The sequence below is a fragment of the Dama dama genome, chromosome X (assembly GCF_033118175.1).
Source record: "Dama dama isolate Ldn47 chromosome X, ASM3311817v1, whole genome shotgun sequence".
NCBI classification, from domain to species: Eukaryota; Metazoa; Chordata; class Mammalia; order Artiodactyla; family Cervidae; genus Dama; species Dama dama.
Genome location: NC_083714.1, coordinates 135146595 through 135165787, shown reverse-complemented (window position 1 = coordinate 135165787; position 19193 = coordinate 135146595). Strand labels below are relative to the sequence as shown.

The window sequence follows — 19193 nt, the reverse complement described above, 5'->3', positions numbered from 1 at the left end:
ATTTACAGATTTTTGTATATTTTCAAGACTTTGCCCTTGACATTCAAAGTAGTTACAGCTGCATAAATTATTCAAATTAGCTGACATAAGAAAAAAATAGTTTATCATGGGTATGTAAAGATTTTCCACAAGTTTCTCCACCTAGCACAAGTTTTTCCTCTCTCATACTTGTATGAAAGAAAGATCGGTATCCTTCCCTTCCTAAGAAGCTACCAAAAAGATCTAAATGAAGTTTCCTGATACGGTTCTTCAGTTTTTATGGGAGGAAATGAGATAAATAAAATATTGACTTATTGATATAATGGTTTACTATCCTAGAAGCATACTCTGTTTTATGTTAAAAGTTCTTTAGAGTATTTGTTAAAAGTTTTATATTGCTACTATAGTATTATGACACTCTGGAATTTCTTTCCTTGGTTTTTCAGATATTGTATTTTGGCTTTTCATTCTTAAGATTTAGATTTAAGTTTGAAATGAAAGAAAAATATAGTTTCTTAATCTGTCATATGTAACTTGACTTGAGGCTATAGATATTGAGATATATACATAGAGCTTTTTTGGGAGATACGTGGATTTTATATCTAGCCTGTTAGTAACGGTAGTACTCCAAAAGCCCTCTGGTAAACTCATACCTTGAAAGATAGCTATAAATCCCTCAATTAGTGAAAAAAATGCTTTGAGGGAGATACCTGTCATAAACCTTCATAAACAAAGGGTACAAATAGATTCAAGTAAATAATTCAATAAAGCTTAGCATAATCTTAGCTGTTTTGACTCTGTGCAATCAGAACAGGTTAAATATTAAATGTTTGTTTTTTAAGAAGACACATAAGTCAGTGGTACATTTTAATAGACTGAACTCAAAAAATGAGTCAGTATAACTTGTTGACATTTAAAGAGCTAAAGGATAATTACCTAGGAAATACATTTCTTGGGAGCGTTTCATTCTCCAGGTGAGTGGTAGCTCATCAGACATGTGTGCTGCTGTTAGGGTTTATTAAGCTATTAATAATCAACATATATATCTGGATGTAAATAGATTTCAAATCAGTATATACTAACTAAATTGTTATTAAACTGATGGCTTTATTTGCTTACATTTATTCACTTGTGTTCTGAATTTCTACTTTGGTATCCATAATTGTTTTTTTTCAGCCTCACTTTTGTTAATGTGGTATTTTTAAATTCCTTAAATACCCAAATATGCTTTAAATCTTGAAGCTGTTCAAAATAGTTTGGAAATTATTAAAACTTATTCCTTCAGTTGCCAAGATAATCTCTCCCTTTGCTTTTCAGAGCTCCCTATGGAAAGTCTGTAGATATGTGGTCAGTTGGCTGTATTCTTGGGGAGCTTAGTGATGGACAGCCTTTATTTCCTGGAGAAAGTGAAATTGACCAACTCTTTACCATTCAGAAGGTGCTAGGACCACTTCCATCTGAGCAGATGAAACTCTTCTATAGTAATCCTCGCTTCCACGGGCTCCGGGTAAGAGGCTTTGCTAAAACCCAAATGGAATCAGTACAGTAGTATTTAAATCATTGTTCATTGCACAATGAAATGCTAAGCTATCCATCGAGTACTTTTTCCTTTTCCATTACAGTGTTTATAATCCCCATTATAATATTTTATTTTTGAATTTTATAGAGTATTTGTGAATTTTAAAAAGTCTAAATTTGAAAGTGGGAACTGTTAATATTTTTCTCACTTGTAAGTTCCAGTTTTTCAAACTCTTTTTTAGTGTATGCATTATTCTAAACTTTGGTTATCTCAGATTGTTTCTTTATGCAAAATATTTAGCATTGTCAAAAGATTGAGAAATGTATAAATGGCTACTGCTTATTTGAGCAAACATTTGTGGTGATTTGAGGAAGATTATGAATACTCATATTCTGCAGATTTAAAGGTGCTGTTCTAGTGAGAATGACCTGCTTAGTGAAACATCGTTATCTTTTTGAACTAGGGTTTGGTCTTAGGCAGCCTTTTCTAGACTTGCTAACTTTGTGCTAAACTTGATTTCAGAAAATATGCTAGAAAGAGTCTTAAAGTATAAACTTTCCACAAGTGAGGGACATCTTACTGGAGTGGCCAGTTATAGGTTGCTTCTCTGTTCCATCTACCCCCAAAGCTACTTTTTCCATTTTCAACTACCCTGTTTGGGCCAACATGCCAGTTGGTGGCCTTTGTGGGAACTATAAAGTAAGCTCCCCACCATTTCTTTTCTTTCTCTTAAATGCATAATTCTCAAACCATGTTTTCTTGACATTTACAGAGCACTTTGTTTTTTTCCTTTGACTTTCTGGCCTCAATTCATTTCACTTTGAAGAGCACCCCTCCTCACACATGAACGCCCAACACAGTCTCCCTCCTGCTAGGCTCAATGAGTGTGGAAGAAAGAAAGGAACAGAAGTGCAAACATTTCTTTCATCCCCTTCCTGCTTTCACTCTCTTCCAAATCTGTCTGAGTTACCTCAGGCAAGTTTCTCTTTTCTCCTTTTACTTTTGCTTTTGTAAGCCAAAAAAGAGCCAAATTATGACAATTAATTAGGGTACAAACAGTTCAACAGTTATTGAGCATTTGTCATACTAGATGTTGAAAATATGAAAATAAATAGGACTTGCCCTCAGTCCAGCAACAGAGGAAAATCTATTCAGAAATAAAGTAAAATCACTGCAGATGGTGACTGCAGCCATGAAATTAAAAGACCCTTGCTCCTTGGAAGAAAAGCTATGACAGAGCTAGACAGCATATTCAAAAGCAGAGACATTACTTTGCCGAAAAAGGTCCCCATAGTCAAAGCTATGTTTTTTCCAGTAGTCATGTATGGATAGAAGATGAGATGGTTGGATGGCATCACTGACTCAATGGATGTGAGTTTGGGTGGACCCCGGGAGTTGGTGATGGACAGGGAGGCCTGGCATGCTGTGGTTCATGGGGTAACAAAGAGTCGGACATGACTGAGCAACTAAACTGAACATGTATGGATATGAGAGTTGAACCATAAAGAAGACTGAGCACCAAAGAATTGATACTTTCAAAATGTGGTGCTGGAGAAGACTCTGAGAGTCCCTTGGACTGCAAGGAGATCAAACCAGTCAATCCTAAAGGAAATCATCCTGAATATTCTTTGAAAGGACTGATGCTGAAGCTCCAATATTTTGGCCACCTGATCCAAAGAGCTGACTCATTGGAAAAGATCCTGATGCTGGGAAAGGTTGAAGGCAAGAAAAGGGGGCAGCAGAGAATGAGATGGTTAGATAGCATCACCAACTCAATGGACATGAATTTGAGCAAACTCCAGGAGATAGTGAAGGACAGGGAAGCCTGGCGTGCTGCAGTCCATGGGGTTGCAAAGAGCTGGACATGACTTAGCGACTGAACAACGATAACAACAGAAATAAAGAGAGCTATAACTAATAAATTCCTGTCTCAGTGAGAATACATTCAAACTCATTCCCATCAGACCTTGCCTATTCTGGGCCCTTCTAGCTCTCTGACTTCAGCTCATATGTCTCTCCATTCCCATCCCTTTCCAGACTTTCAGCACACTTAACTTTTCTTTTTCTTTAACTTCCATAAACATCCCCAAGTTGTTCTAGCTCCATGAGATTGGGACTTTTCCCAGGAAAAGTGCTTTTCCCAGCATCCTTTTCCCAGGAAAGTGCTTCCCTTGCATGGCCCCTTCTCATTGTATAAATCTCATCTCCAAGAACACCTCCTTTTTCTGACATGCCAACAATCTTTCCCCCACCTCCTTCTTGGTCTCTCCTATAGCATTTTTCTTTTTCCATCATAGCACTTACACAGAATGAAATTATTTTGTTTGTTTTTTAATTATTAGCTGTTAGAAATCATCTGTTTTATTACTGCATTTCTAACATCTAGCCCAGTCTAGCACATATAGTAGGGACTCGATGAATATTTGAATGATCTCTTGAACCAAAAATTTGCATTATCAGCAATCAAGCTCAACTATTTCCCTCTCTCCATCTCTAATTGTTTCTTTCACTCGTACCACTTTTTACCTGAACAGCCACTCCCAAACTGATTCTCTGAGTTTTTCTCTTCATTGCAGCCTTCACATTACTTTTAGAATCTTCCTGCAAATTGCACGTTTAATTCTGTCTTCTCTATGTTAAAAACCTCTACACATAGCTTATTAGGTTTTAACTCCTTAGGGTAGCATTAAAAACCCCTTGCTCCTAGCCCTGCAGCCTTGTCTCCCAACTTTTCCTACCCCTGCCCTGCGGCCACATTGACCTTGTCACCATTTCCTTGTTGCTTCTACAATGCTGCATTTTCCTATAATTCTCCCAATATTCACCCCCCTTCCTGGAAAGCTCTCCGTCCTCCCTCCCCCAGATTCGGGTCAAGTGTCCTCCTTCCATGAAGCCTTCTAGACTCCTCCAGGGGAATGGTTACCTCCCCCTTATGTGCTCCTGCAGCACACTAGTAGCACCCGTAGCAGTCTCTCTTAAATAGCTATTTGACAGAACACTGTAAATCCATACTGTACTTCAGTGTTTTTAAATTGTAATAAAAAACTTTTTTTTAACTATTTGAAAATATGTATCCTCACTGGACTAATGGATTCCTTAAAGAAATGAACTCTCATGGCCACGATTATATTCACAACACAACTAGAGTTGCTCTTACTAGGTTGAATAGTATTAAATGATTAAATATTTGAACTGGAGCATCAAGCTTGGTCTTCTGGCTGCCTTATTCTTTGCCTGGTTAAAGAGGCTTTAAACTGGATTCTCTGAAGAGAGTATAAACAGATCTGCCATGGTACCTGGCTTTAAAAACTTGTAAACTAGCTGAAGAATTAAGACTTTTGTGCATAAAATAATTAGAAAAATAATTAGAAAATAAAATAATTAGATAAAATAAAATAATTAGAAAAATAATTCATTTGAATCAGTCCTAATGAGATGGATGAAACTGGAGCCCCTTATACAGAGTGAAGTAAGCCAGAAAGATAAAGAACATTACAGCATACTAACACATATATATGGAATTTAGAAAGATGGTAACGATAACCCTATATGCAAAACAGAAAAAGAGACACAGAAATACAGAACAGACTTTTGAACTCTGTGGGAGAAGGTGAGGGTGGGATGTTTCGAAAGAACAGCATGTATATTATCTATGGTGAAACAGATCACCAGCCCAGGTGGGATGCATGAGACAAGTGCTCAGGCCTGGTGCACTGGGAAGACCCAGAGGAATCGGGTGGAGAGGGAGGTGGGAGGGGGGATCGGGATGGGGAATACGTGTAAATCTATTGCTGATTCATGTCAATGTATGACAAAACCCACTGAAATGTTGTGAAGTAATTAGCCTCCAACTAATAAAAAAAGAAAAAGAAAAAGCAAGAGAGTTCCAGGAAAAAAATAATAATAATTAGAAAACAATACAATTTATGATAAAGCATAGTATATAATAAAGTACTGCATTCTTTACTACATTGTATTGTTCTCTAATACATCTAGATATAATTGTGACCTTGAGAATATTAAAGATTCTGGAAAATTGACTGGATTCACTTGGAATGATTTATAGAGGATTTGCAATTTGAAATGTATATTGAAGAATGAATAGCATTTGGATTAGATAGGCCAAACAAAGGAGATCTTTTCCTCCTTTGTCTATGGTCTTATTTGTTCACAGACCTCCTCGCTAAATAATATTATCTGTAAAATGCTAGACAGTCCATGATGGCACTGTCTGTAAGTATCCTTTGGAGAAACTGCTGCTTCCCTGACACTGATTTTTATAGACCTTAATTAATGTCTTTATGTTTTAGTCTGAAAGTGTTTGTGGTATTTTAACTAAGTTAGTTTAATCTTTTTGGAGGTTTAACCACATCTTTTGTGGGAAGAGTCTTCTTGTATCATTTACTTGAGAATGTCTGAGATGTTCTCAGCTAAGCATACAGGGTATGTGAATGGCGGCTGCTGTGAAACATGGACTGGCCAGTAACCAGTCCAGTGTGATTTGTATTTTGCTTTAGTGTGTAGAGATTAGAAAATCACCAAGATGTTGCTCTAATAATATGCATTATTTTGAAAAAAAATAACAATTGCTATCCCAGAATACAGGGCGTAGACTCTGGAGTTAGGCTGCTGGGGTTCAAAGCCAGACTCGACATTTACTATTTGAATGACCTTGGGCAAGTTTCTTGTGCCTGTCTTTCTTCATGTATAAAATTATGATAACAGAAGTACCACCAATGGGGTTGTTATGAAGATTAGACATTATAGCTGCAGATCATGGGTTTGCATAAGGTTGTACATGACTGAACAACAACAAAATGCCCAGACCAGTGCCCGAAGCATAGTAAGTGCTCAGTAAAGAGGCACTCTTATTGTGTCATATTGGCCACGTGAATAAGAAAAAAAGGGAAGACGAAACAAACTACTGAGTGACATATACTTTAAACTTCTATGCTTGAGTTTTGATTTGTCAGATTACCTCACACGAGAATGGTGTCTTTCATTCAAAAGACATAAATTAATTTTTTAAGAGTTTATGTGGTCGTTTTAAAATCATATTTCTAATACCTTTTGACTTTGGGCATTAATTTTCTTATTGACGAAATGTTACTTTTGGCAGAAAAGGAGGAGGGGATATTTGGTAGCATAAGATAGACCTCATAAGCACAATATTAATAAAAAAAATCTACTAGCATAGAGTCTTTTATCACACCATGACAGGTGTCTCTCTGGGATGATATTTAATGCTCCAGTAACATCCAGCAGAACCTCTGTACCTCCTTTAGGAAAGGCGCCCATGTTAAGAAAGAATGTGGGTTTGGATCACTGAGTGCAAATACTAGTTTTACTGCTTTTTAGTTATGTAACCTGCCTTGAACCATTTATTTCAGTTTTCTGATCATCACCTTCTTCATCTCTGAAATAAGTAGCATAACAATTGTTGAAATGCCTTGCATAGCATCACTTCCCTCAGAAATGTGTTTTAGGTTATTGCCTGTGTGTCTGTGTTAAGTTCATGTTATTCCTTCTATGTCCTCTATCTAGGAGGCGCTGTCCTACTTTTCTCTGTCCTCACATTTTTTCTGATCTTTCAAAAGCTAGTTCAGATGTTATCTATATATGGATTCTTCTACAGCTGCAAACCACCTTGGCCTCTCCTTTTGCTGAACTTCAACTAGAATTTATGGCTACACAGTTTTGTACTGATTGCTTTCTCAACAAGACTGGGAGTTGTTTACATGCAAGGTTTTGGTCTTACCCATATTCTGTATCTCCTGTCATACCTAACACTGTGACACTGTGTGTGGATGAAGTCTTAATACCTTGTTTGAATTTTTCTACATTACTGCTCCTCTCATCCACTTATTGAGTATGTTTAGAGATTTTTGGCTTTGAAATCTTCTTATATTGGTATAAAGGAAATACATATTAAAAGCAAACTAGTCCTCCCGTTGGGAGGGAATACATGGCATTAGACTCTAATATTTTATCATTCACTTAGATATTGTGAAATGTGAGTTGGCAGAGGGAAGGACAGATCATCTGAATAAACTTGACCCTTTCCCCTCATTTTATTTAAAAATGCATTTGTTAATTTAGGAGCCTGTTTGCCTTCTGTTCCAGCTTACATAAAGTAAGAAATTAAAAACAAGTCATTCAAAGAGTACATTAAAAGCAATAATAGAACGTGTGTCTGAATTCATTATTTTTACTTCTGTAGTCTTTCAGGTACTAGCCTTTTCTTTTTAATTCTCTAATGTTCAGAAGTAAATTGCATGTTTTTATGAAAAGGGTGTAAGAATTGTCTGTATAAGCAGACAAATTCTGTATGAATTGTATTATAATGAAATTATCTGTATAAGTAGGCAATACTGTATAAACTGAATGGTTTCAAATTTTTATATTTTGTTTTATTTTACATGCTTCAGTGTTGTCTGATTAGATTTTTTAAGTTTCACTTGTGAGTTTTCCTCTTATTTAACACCCAGTGCTATTAATCCCAACCTCAAATATATAGACACCAAAATTTATGTGAAATAAATTTAACTTTGGCGCTAGGGCACTAGCTTCTGCTCCTCTGCTACCTTCCCCAACACTCAAAGCACATGTACACACATACCCTTCCCCATGTGCTAATATTCCTGTCATGTTGTTGTAGTTCCCAGCTGTTAACCATCCTCAGTCGTTGGAGAGAAGATACCTTGGAATTTTAAACAGCGTTTTACTTGACTTAATGAAGGTGGGACAAGTTGATGTATTATCTGTACAAAATGTCTTTTGGTTTGTGATTTCTCTTGTGTCTATATGTGACCATAGCCTGCTTTTATGGATTAAATGTTTTGTTAACAGGTGTGTAGTATGTAGTGTAGTGGTGAATAGTGGAGGACTGTGTCCTCTGAAGAGGCATGCAATTCATTTAAAATCACAACAGCATCTGGTATTATAACATTCTGTCTAGACAGGACTATGAAATACCTAAATTAGATTGCTAAAATGGGCAGAATAATAACAATCTAAATATAAATAATAAGAAAATCATTAAAATTTTTTCATCACTTGAGCTATTCAAGTATAATGTTTTGTTTTGTTTTCTTAGCTTCATTGGGTCTTAGTTGGGGCATGTAGGATCTAATTCCCTGACTAGGAATCGAACCCAGCCCCCTGAATTAGGAGTATGTAGTCTTAGCCACTGGACCATCAGGGAAGTCCTCAGGCATCATGTTTTAAAAACAAATCTTAAAATGAATGTTGAAAGAAAAAAGATTCTAACATTTTTTTGCGTATTCAAGGCCTCCCATAAGACTATTTTATCAGTGAACATAATTCTGCTCTTAGGTAATGTCTCTTTCACTGGCTCTTCATTTGACAACCGCAAGATCACTTGCTTGCTGCTACCATGCCTGAGTGTTCCTCCTCCTGCTGGTGTCCCTGTCCAGGTCTCCATGCTCTGGACTACTGAAAATGTTCTCACAATTTTTTATTCAAGCTTTTCTACCCAAGTAGATGGTTAGCCCCTTCAGTAAGAACTTCTTTTTCACATTTCTCCAGCTTTCAGTGCAGCCAGTGTTAGTTATTTGATGGTAGTAGACCTTCAAAAGATACTGGTTAATGGATCAATTTTATTTTGTGCCCATTCAGTCAACTGTCAGAAACATAGGAGTTTACACTGCACAAAGCCTTTAAAGGCATACTTGGCACAGTTGGAAGTTGCTGCCCAGCACTCTCAGAACTTTGCTCTGCTTTAACACTATGTTAATCTGTGGTCCAAGGAACACTGTGTAAATAGGTGTGGGGGCAGAGGTGAGGGAGGGGGGCGTAGCCTTTGGAAAAGGCCACATAGGATATAACCTTTCTTGGAGATTTACAATGTTCATTAACTTATAAAGGCTTTCAGAAATCTCACAGTAAAGAAGTATTTCCCAAATTTAATTAAATACTAAATACTTAAAAAAAAATGCTACAGCACTTGTGTTCTTCTGAACACAGATTGAGAGATGCTATTTAAAACAAATCCTCATGACTCTTTAAGATTAATTAGGCATAAATTATTTCTTAAATCAGTTGGATTATGTCAGTCTGTTCTTTCACACAGTCAATATTTATTTATCAGGGCTTTAATTATTTGGTAACTTAAAATGTAAATAGAGTAAAATAGAAGAACTGAAATACAATTTCATGTTTTCTGCCTTTTGTCGCTTTTAGTAAAAAATAACTGAACTTCTTTTGTTAAATCATTACCAAATGTAATTACCCAGTGTCAAATGTGGTACCTGGTAAATACTAACACAGATAAAAATATGACCGTAATCTGAACTGTTACACATTTACACCAGTTTGAAAGTTGAACAGTTGAATTGTCATTCATTTAATATATTTACCATTGGGACTTCCCTGGCAGCCCACTGCCAATATTCACCTTCCAATACAGAGGTTGTGGGTTTGATATCTGGGAACTTGTCCTATGCAAGGGATAATGGACGTATGCAATAATTTCAGGTGTACATCAAAGCATTAATTATAATAGTGAAAAGTGGCAGCGATCTAGACATCCAACAATAAATCATTAAATAAATCATACCACAAACTTCCATGTAGTCATTTAAAATATGTAAAGTTCTTTGTTGCATCATTGTTCATGATAATAAAAGAAGGAAAACAATGCTACTTAGGGTAGCATTACCTGTAGGTAATTGATAGACCTAAGATAGTATATAGAATTACTGATATGGAATGATCTCTTTAAGATCTACCGTTGAGTGGAAAGAAGACTTAAGTGCAGACTATTGTATGTATGTGTGTTTGGATAAAATAAAAGGAGCAGATAGAGATATGTACAAAGTACCTGTGGAAGGATTCGCAGGACACATGTACAATGGGCTGCCTGCCTCCAGAGAGGAGGACAAGAGAAAAATGAAGAGTGTATATTTTTTTATATGAATATGTACTTATTTAAAAGTATATTTTAGGGAATGCCCTGATAATCCAGTGGTTAAGACTCTGCACTTTCACTGCCAAGGGCTTGGGTTTGATCCCTAATCAGGGAACTAAGATCCCACAAGCTGCATGGTACAGTCAAAAACAAAATTTAAGAATACATTTGAAATATTTAAATTATGTTGTAAAAATGTTTTTAATTAGGAAGTGAAAAGTACAGTATACAAAACTTGTGTGTAATATAAGCCAGATTTTGTAAAAGAAAATAATACATACATGATATTTTTTAAGGGGCTTGAAGGGCATATTCCCAGAGGACAGCAATGCTAAGATTATGAGTGATTTAGATGGTCCTTTAAAAAAATTTTTTTAGGCTAAACTGTGTTTACTAGATATTCTGCAATGACCATGCATTTCTTCTATAAGGAAAAGAAATATGGTTTTTATTACAGTTTAAATTTGACTTTGTGATGTTCTTTCCAATCCTAACTTTATTTCCTAAGAATTTACTGAAGTTGGACCCAGCTGACAGATACTTGACAGAACAGTGTTTGAATCACCCTACATTCCAAACCCAGAGGCTTTTGGATCGCTCCCCTTCAAGGTCAGCAAAAAGAAAACCTTACCATGTGGAAAGCAGCACTTTGTCTAATAGGTAAATATTCCCTTTTAAGGAAATACAGATGCAGTATTGGTCTTACAAGTAGGTGGAGGAGGTGGCTGCTCAAATGATGCAATTAGAGAAAAGAAGGAAAGCCCTCCTTATTCAAAAATATCTTCCTTATGCTTATTGCATGATTCAGAACCACAATTTAAAAGTTGTGTGGGTCTTAAAGACTTTATCTTTTACAAGATTTTCCCAGGGGAAACCTATGCATTCCCTGGGAAAGGTAGCATGGTTTAGCAACAAAGGGAAGTTTCTAGCCTCATGAGCTTGAAGATCCTGTGTGCATGGGACAGGGGTGATCCCTAGAAGAAGAAGGATGGGTGAGGGCAAAGGGATTCCTGAAGGGAGAGGAGGATGCCAATCACAGGACCGTGGGAAGGCACCTAGGACATGCTTTGCATCCTTTGCAACAGAACCGAGTAGTTCTGGCTTAATAGCAGGGGCTCATGTTTTTGTTGCTCTTGTCTTTTAATCATTGAGTTGAGAAACTAGTTTTTCATAAGAATAAGAATATAGAAATAGTAAAATCAGTTTGGTAGGTAGTGATTAAAATTGATGCTTTCTGATGTAATTGTCAGTATAATCTTTAAAAAACCCTGTATTTCCTTCGGGGTAGGAGATTGGGGAGGGGCTCAAGGAGCTGGACCCTGCGATCAGGTTCTCTCTCCAAAAGCAACATTCCTTACTTCTCTTGGCTGCATTTACAGGGGCAGTGTCCTTCCTGTTCCAGGAAGCTGGTCTTGTCATCTAGAATTGCTTAAATTTGGAAGATAGGAAATCATTTCTCTTGTCTACTATTGGAAGAAATCATTTCTCTTATCTACTATTGGAGAAGTAGAAAACAGTAATTCTTTAGCTTTCCTAATACAAGTTTTTTTGTCCCATGTGCCCCCTTTCTCTCCACATAGAACAATTGTTCTTAACCAACTGGAATTTTGAGAGCTTAAGACCTGGTATTTTTTAGATCTGTGAGTACAGCTATAAATAAGCACTAACCATTTACCCTCTATTTTCTCTGCTTAACCGCAGTGGTGTGATTGTGTTTTATAGCTGTTTACTCTCTTTAAAATGACTGGTTTGGTTATTGTTTCCCTCACATCTTATAAACCATTCTTACCTGTTTTTTTTTCAAGGAGGCCTAGGAGGAGATTCAAATTCCGTTTTACTAAGTTGGTGTTCACTTTGTTGTCCATTTCCATGAGATCAGTGCACTAAGGCAAGGACCAGTATTCATCATATGGTTGATCCTTTGAGTTCAAGAGCATCACATTTATGCTTGTGTCTTATCTGGGGTCACTCCCAGTTCAGATGCTTTTGTCTCCCTTCTACCTTGATTGTCACCTGTCTCTTCTTGCAAAGAATAAGGATCTCAGTGATAGAAAGTTCAGTAGACTGATGATGAAAATTTGTGCTATAGTGATTGGCAGTGTAACCATACCATAAAAGGAGGCTTGTGTATTCGTCCTCTAATAACTCACTTGAGAGAGATACCCAGTGGGGTCCAAGGCTCTCCTTGGGAGCCCTCTTTAGGGATCTATCAAGGAGTATGTGTGTGGTCATGAGGATGTGGTTCATGTGGTCTTTGAGGAGTCCTACCAAATCCCCTTTTGAAGCAGGCAAGAATAGAAATTGTAAGTAAATAAAAATCTCCAGAAGAATTTGTTTTCAGGTCTTGACACTATATTGAATATATTAAAGAAAAAGTCCTAAATGATTTATGTAGGAAAGAAACCATTAGCTCAGTTTACATGTATCTGGAAATATTTCGACTCCATGCTTGTCTATGGTCCACATATCCTCCATGGAAGTCCCTGTTGTGGACACTAATTCTGCGTAGAGCATGGCTCCATTGGACTTCCTGGCACCCTTGTAGAGATGTTCAGGGCACCATGTTGTGTTGGATGCCCTGCCTTGTCCCTGAGACAGCAAGTACCCTCATACACATACCCTCACACACTCTGTCTCTGTGGGAGAGGCAGTGGACTCTGCATTTACCTAGTCCTTGCCTGAGTCTCCTCAGACTCTCCTGAGGTTCTGCTCACCTTGGACGTGGTGGGATGGTGCTTCATCCTGCCACACACTGCCCTCTCACCAGTCCTGCTTCGCCAGTCTTCCCCATAGAAGTGTAGTTTTGTATCTTTGATGTTTGCTTTGAAAAGTTATTTTAACTGGAGATTAGCCATCTATATATCCATCTTAACAACCATTAAGAAGGGTTACTATATAAAATCTCAAGTGGTTGGCAGTTTAACACGGATTCCTTCCAGTTGTGTGTCAGAGAGATCTATGGGATTTCCGTAATAGTAGTTTGTTTTTTTAATTGAAGGATAATTGGTTTCCAGTGTTTTGTTGGTTTCTGCCATACATGTGTCCGCTCTCTCGAACCTGCCTCCCACCTCCCATCCCTTCCCAACCCACTATGTTGTTACAGAGCCCCGGTTTGAGTTCCCTGAGTCATACAGCAAATTCTTCCTGGCTATCTATTTTACATATGGTGGTGTATATGTTTCCATTCTACTCTCTCCGTTTGTCCCACCATCTCCTTCCCTCTTGTGTCCACAAGTCTGTTCTCTGTCTGCATCTCCATTGCTGCTTTGCAAATAGGTTCATCAGTGCCATCTTTCTAGATTCCATATGTATGCATTAATATTTGATATTTTTTCTCTTTCTGACTTCACTCTGTTTAATAGGCTCTAGGTTCATCTACCTCATTAGAACTGACTCAAATGTGTTTCTTTTTATGGCTAATATTCCACTGTATATATGTACCACAGCTGCTTTATCCATTCATCTGTTGGTGAACATCTAGATTGCTTCCATGTCCTAGCTATTGTAAATAGTGCTGCGGTGAACACTGAGGTATATATGTCTTTTTCAGTTATGGTTTTCTAAGGGTATATGCCCAGTAGTGGGATTGTTGGGTCACATGGTAATTTTATTCCTAGCTTTTTAAGGAATCTCCGTATGTCTTCCATAGTGGCTGTATCAATTTACATTCCCACCAACAGTGTAAGAGGATTCCCTTTTCTCCACATCCTCTCTAGCATTTATTGTTTGTTTATAGATTTTTTGATGATGGCCATTCTGACTGGTGTGAGGTGATGCCTCATTGTAGTTTTGATTTGCATTTCTGTAATAATGAGTGATGTTGAGCATCTTTTCATGTGTTTATTGGCCATCTGTATGTTGTCTTTGGAGAGATGTCCATTTATGTGTTCTGCCCCTTTTTGATTGGGTTGTTTGTTTTTCTGATATTGAGTTGCGTGAGCTGTGTACCAGTTTTTTTATTGTGCTTTGGCAGAGCTCTGATTTGAAGACAATATGGTGCCCTTTCTACATAGGAATTGTGTGCAGAGGTCAGTGGCTTCATATTAATATCGAGACAGAAACTTTCAGAATAGCAGTTTAGGCTTTTTGTACTTTTTATGGGAAACCTCACTCTTTGACACATGTTTCCACCTTAACTTTATACCCTCCCTTTTCACATTAGAAATTGTATCTTATTTTTCTATGAATATATTCTTGCTAATATATGTAGGTTTGTGCTCTACATTGAGAGCAGTGTTTCCAAGCGTTTCAAAAGCTTTAGCAGCTATCTTCACTTTTCTCTATCTTTTTCTGGATATACTCTTTTGAGCTTTGGACATTTCACATCATCTGCATGTGTTATCTCTGTGATTACCCTCTCTAGGCCTGAAGCAGAAAAGGAAAAAAATAAGGTTGTGAGAGCCCAGGGAAGCCAGGCAGGGGGAGCCACCCCATGAGAGCTATAATCTAGAGACACACCTATGATCTGAGTCACGGGGCCACTGCCAGGAAGGAGCAGGGGAGACAGCCCCCACACCCTTGCACTGCTAAGCCCAACTGGGAGTTAGGTGGCAAGGAAGGCTGGGTGACACATTCTGAAGTGTTGGGTTCCCCAGGCCCAGGATGGAGCAGAGAGGAATGGAGAATGGACTGGGGGTTGGGCACATGGAGAATAACCAGCATACTTAGATCTATTTATGGGTGAGACTCTATCATCATTTGAGTTTTTTAAGAAGTTGCTGAGATATTTTTAGTTTCCAAGATGTACATTGTCGCAAGTTTAAAACTTGACAGGGGGACCGTCAACTCTGGAGCTAGAGATAGACTCTGTTAACATCATTTAATAGAAAGTGAAACTTTCCTTTCTTTGTAATTTCTCTCTGGATCTGGGTCTGCCATTTAGTTAGCTCAGATTTAAGAGATCTTCTTTAATGCTGCAATTTCTGTGACCCAACTGGGAGAGATTAGTATGTGCATTTTGGAGATGAGAACTTCCAAACTATTACAGGTATGCCTGCCATCAGATACTTTTTAACACTTCTCTGAAAGAGAGGAGGAGAGGATAAGGGCCTTTACCTTTGATGCCTGAGCAAGTGGATTCTCGTAGGGAAAATACAAAGACACAGTTTGATAGATTACCACTGTAGAGGGAAAAAAATGTGACTTTTCCTCTAATTGCTCTGCGATGAGAGCAAAACTCTCCCAGATCAAACCATCTTTAGCAATAGCAATATTTGCAGCAAAATTTTTGGAATGAATAGTAAAAATTGTCTTTTATTTAAAAAAATAATGAAATTGCTATTCATTTAAAAGCATTCTGACCTATCTCAAACTGTAATTTGGTCCTTTAGATAGAGTAGATCACACTGACCTTACTGTGATACCAGCTTCAGCTTTCAAAGAGAGGACAGGGTTTTCCTCAGGATTTATATTTTGTATTTTTAAACCAAGTAGGACGTGAAGCTTTCAGTCCTAAAGAAGACCTCAGCCCATTTGAAATAATGAAGTGTGAAATGGAGAAGAGAATAAATGGTGTCTTTTGGAGAGAGATTACCTGTTTAGGTCCCTGTGATCCAGTTAGAGACGCACTCCTAGTCAGTGTACAGGAGGTATCTGACATACCCCAAGTATGCCACTTCTCTAAAACATGAATGTTGATCGTCACATTTTCCAGCAAACCTCACCAGGCAGTTCCCACTTCTTTTTAGAATATCATTTTCTTTTTTTGAACCCCTTGCTAGAATTCGCATTCGTTGATTATACAGGCTAAAGACCAAAGAGACATAAATGCTTGTGTGTATATGCTGCATGGATCTCTGGGGTAGACCATGAGTTTTACAAATAAAAATGAAGTTCAAGGAACAGAGTGATCTGCAAGTCTAAATGTCTCCTTCTGATGTCCACGCAGACAGAGTTATAAAGAATTTGCCTATAGCTCAGCTGTCTTGTTCTTTTCAGGCTTTCTACAGCACACACTCTTGTGAGCCCCAATATAGCAAAAGGATCTTTTCCCAGATGATCAGGTAGAAGCCATGTTGGCAGCAAGTTAGCTGAGTGTTTAAGAATGCCGAAGCACTTCATCAGGACCAGTACTTTGTGGCAGAGTGACTTGATCTAAGCAACTTACTCTTAATGATAGATTACATGTGATTTATAGTCACATGTTTGAGAGAGAAAATTATTTTAGTCTTTGTGGTGTTTTAGTTGTTTGTTCTTTCTTGTTTTAGTAATACTTTGTGTGTGTCTGCTCTTGAGGGAAACTGATATGCTTCTTGTTTCTGATACAGAAACCAAGCCAGCAAAAGTGCGGCTTTGCAGTCTCACCACAGATCTAACAGCAAAGATATCCAGAACCTAGGTGTGGCTCTGCCCCGGGCTGATGAAGGGCTTCCTGCCAACGAAAGCTTCCTGAATGGAAACCTTGCTGGAGCTACTCTTAGTCCCATGCACACCAAAACCTACCAAGCCGGCAGCCAGCCTGGGTCTACCAGCAAAGATCTAACCAACAACAACATTCCACACCTTCTCAGCCCAAAAGAAGCCAAGTCAAAGACAGAGTTTGATTTTAATATTGACCCAAAGCCTTCAGACGGCCCAGGCACGAAGTACCTCAAGTCAAGCAGCAGATCTCAACAGAACCGGCACTCATTTATGGAAAGTTCTCAGAGCAAAGCTGGAACGCTGCAGCCCGGTGAAAAGCAGAGTCGGCACAGCTACATTGACACCATTCCCCAGTCCTCTCGGAGTCCTTCCTATAGGACCAAGGCCAAAAGCCATGGGGCGTTGAGTGACTCCAAGTCTGTGAGCAACCTTTCCGAAGCCCGGGCCCAGATCGCAGAGTCCAATACCAGTAGGTACTTCCCATCCAGCTGCTTGGACTTGAACTCTCCCACCAGCCCAACCCCCACCAGACACGGTGATACAAGAACTTTGCTCAGCCCCTCGGGGAGAAATAACCGAAGTGAAGGCACTCTTGACTCACGCCGAACCACAACCAGGCATTCTAAGACGATGGAGGAATTGAAGCTGCCTGAACACATGGACAGCAGCCATTCCCATTCGCTATCTGCACCTCATGAATCCTTTTCGTATGGGCTGGGCTACACCAGCCCCTTCTCCTCCCAGCAGCGTCCACATAGGCATTCCATGTACGTGACCCGGGACAAAGTGAGAGCCAAGGGCTTGGACGGAAGCTTAAGTGTAGGACAAGGGATGGCGGCCAGAGCCAACAGCCTGCAGCTCTTATCACCTCAGGTATGACTCAGGGCCTTGACCAGATGTGTCGGCTCCTCAGGGGAAGGTGGTTTGGGGATGTGATGGGTTCGGTGTGCAGTTATCCCTACTGCAAGAGGTTATACTTTCGTGATAGGACATATTTAAGGAAGCAATATTTGAAAGACTAATCTGTTAAAACAATTTTTTTTTAGTTATTTAAGCTAATTGTTGAGTACTCAAGGGAACTCAGAAAACTTGTTTTTCAAAATCTGTTCCCTTTCTTAAATGTTCCTTTCTGGCGTATTTTGTTTAGAGAACCTCTTTTTTCATTTGTTTATTATTTCATTTATTTTTATTGAAGTATAGTTGAGTTACATTGTTGTGTTAATCACTACTGTATAGCTAAGTGACTCACTTATACATATATATATATATATGTATGCATACATTCTTTTTCATATTCTTTTCCATCATGGTCTACCACAGGATATTGAATATACTTCACTATATTATACAGTAGGATCTTATTGTTTATCCATCCTGTATATACCAGTTTGCATCTGATAATCCCAAACTCCCAGTGCAACCCTCTCTCACTCAACCACCAGTCTATTCTTTCTGTCCCTGATTCTGTTTCTGTTTCGTAGATAGGTTCAGTTGTGTCATAGTTATAGATTCCACATAGAAGTGATATCATATGGTATTTGTCTTTTTCTTTCTGACTTAATTCGCTTAGTATGATCATATCTAGGTTCATCCATGTTGCTGCAAATGACATTATTTCATTCTTTTTTTGGGCTGAGTAACATTCCATTCTGTATGTGTACCACATCTTTATCCATTCATCTGTTGATGGACATTTAGGTTGTTTCCATGTCTTGGCTATTGTAAGTGGTGCTGCTATGAACATAAGAATGCACGTATCCTTTTGAATTATAGTTTTGTCCAGATATATGTCTAGGAGTTGGATTGCTGGATCATATTGTTACTCTAGTTTTCCAAGGAACCTCTATACTGTTTTCCACAGTGGCTACACCAAGTTACATTCCCACTAACAGTGTAGGAGGGTTCCCTTTTCTCCACACTCTCCCATTATTTGTTATTTGTAGACTTTTTATTGATGGCCATTCTGACCAGCGCAAGGTGGTATCACCTTGTAGATTTGATTTGCATTAGAGAATCCTATTTTTATTTTTACAGAATTCATCAGCTATCTGGGTAATTTTCTCAAAATTCAGTGTGACTTCTTGGAGATTTTCTCTAATCTCTGTAAACTACATTTGCTTAAATCAAACCCTTTTGCTAATACCTTACTCAATATCTAAACTGAATTGAAAAGGTTTAAATTTATCCAGAACTGTGGGTAAATGTAACTCCAGGCCAAGATAGATGTTAATTTTCAGTCTTTCTGGATTGTTATTACATCTCGATGTTTTTAGCATAATGTTCCTTCCATCTTACTGATCTTCAGACTCCAGAATTGACACTAATCTGTTTAAAAGAAGTAGCATTCTTGTAACAGAACACATATCTTTTAAAATTAATTAATTAATTTTAATTGGAGGTTAACTA

At 38.1% G+C, this 19193-nt stretch overlaps 1 protein-coding gene across 1 annotated transcript in view; it reads left to right on the top strand.

Annotated features, from left to right (window-relative positions):
• The window catches only part of CDKL5 (cyclin dependent kinase like 5), a 112700-nt gene that overhangs the window by 70860 nt on the left and 22647 nt on the right, over positions 1–19193 (top strand). Inside the window, exons 8-11 of the mRNA XM_061136389.1 lie at positions 1297–1486; positions 8157–8237; positions 10936–11087; positions 16694–17660. Of these exons, the coding sequence (XP_060992372.1) occupies positions 1297–1486; positions 8157–8237; positions 10936–11087; positions 16694–17660 (1390 nt within the window). The remainder of the gene's footprint in view (positions 1–1296; positions 1487–8156; positions 8238–10935; positions 11088–16693; positions 17661–19193) is intronic.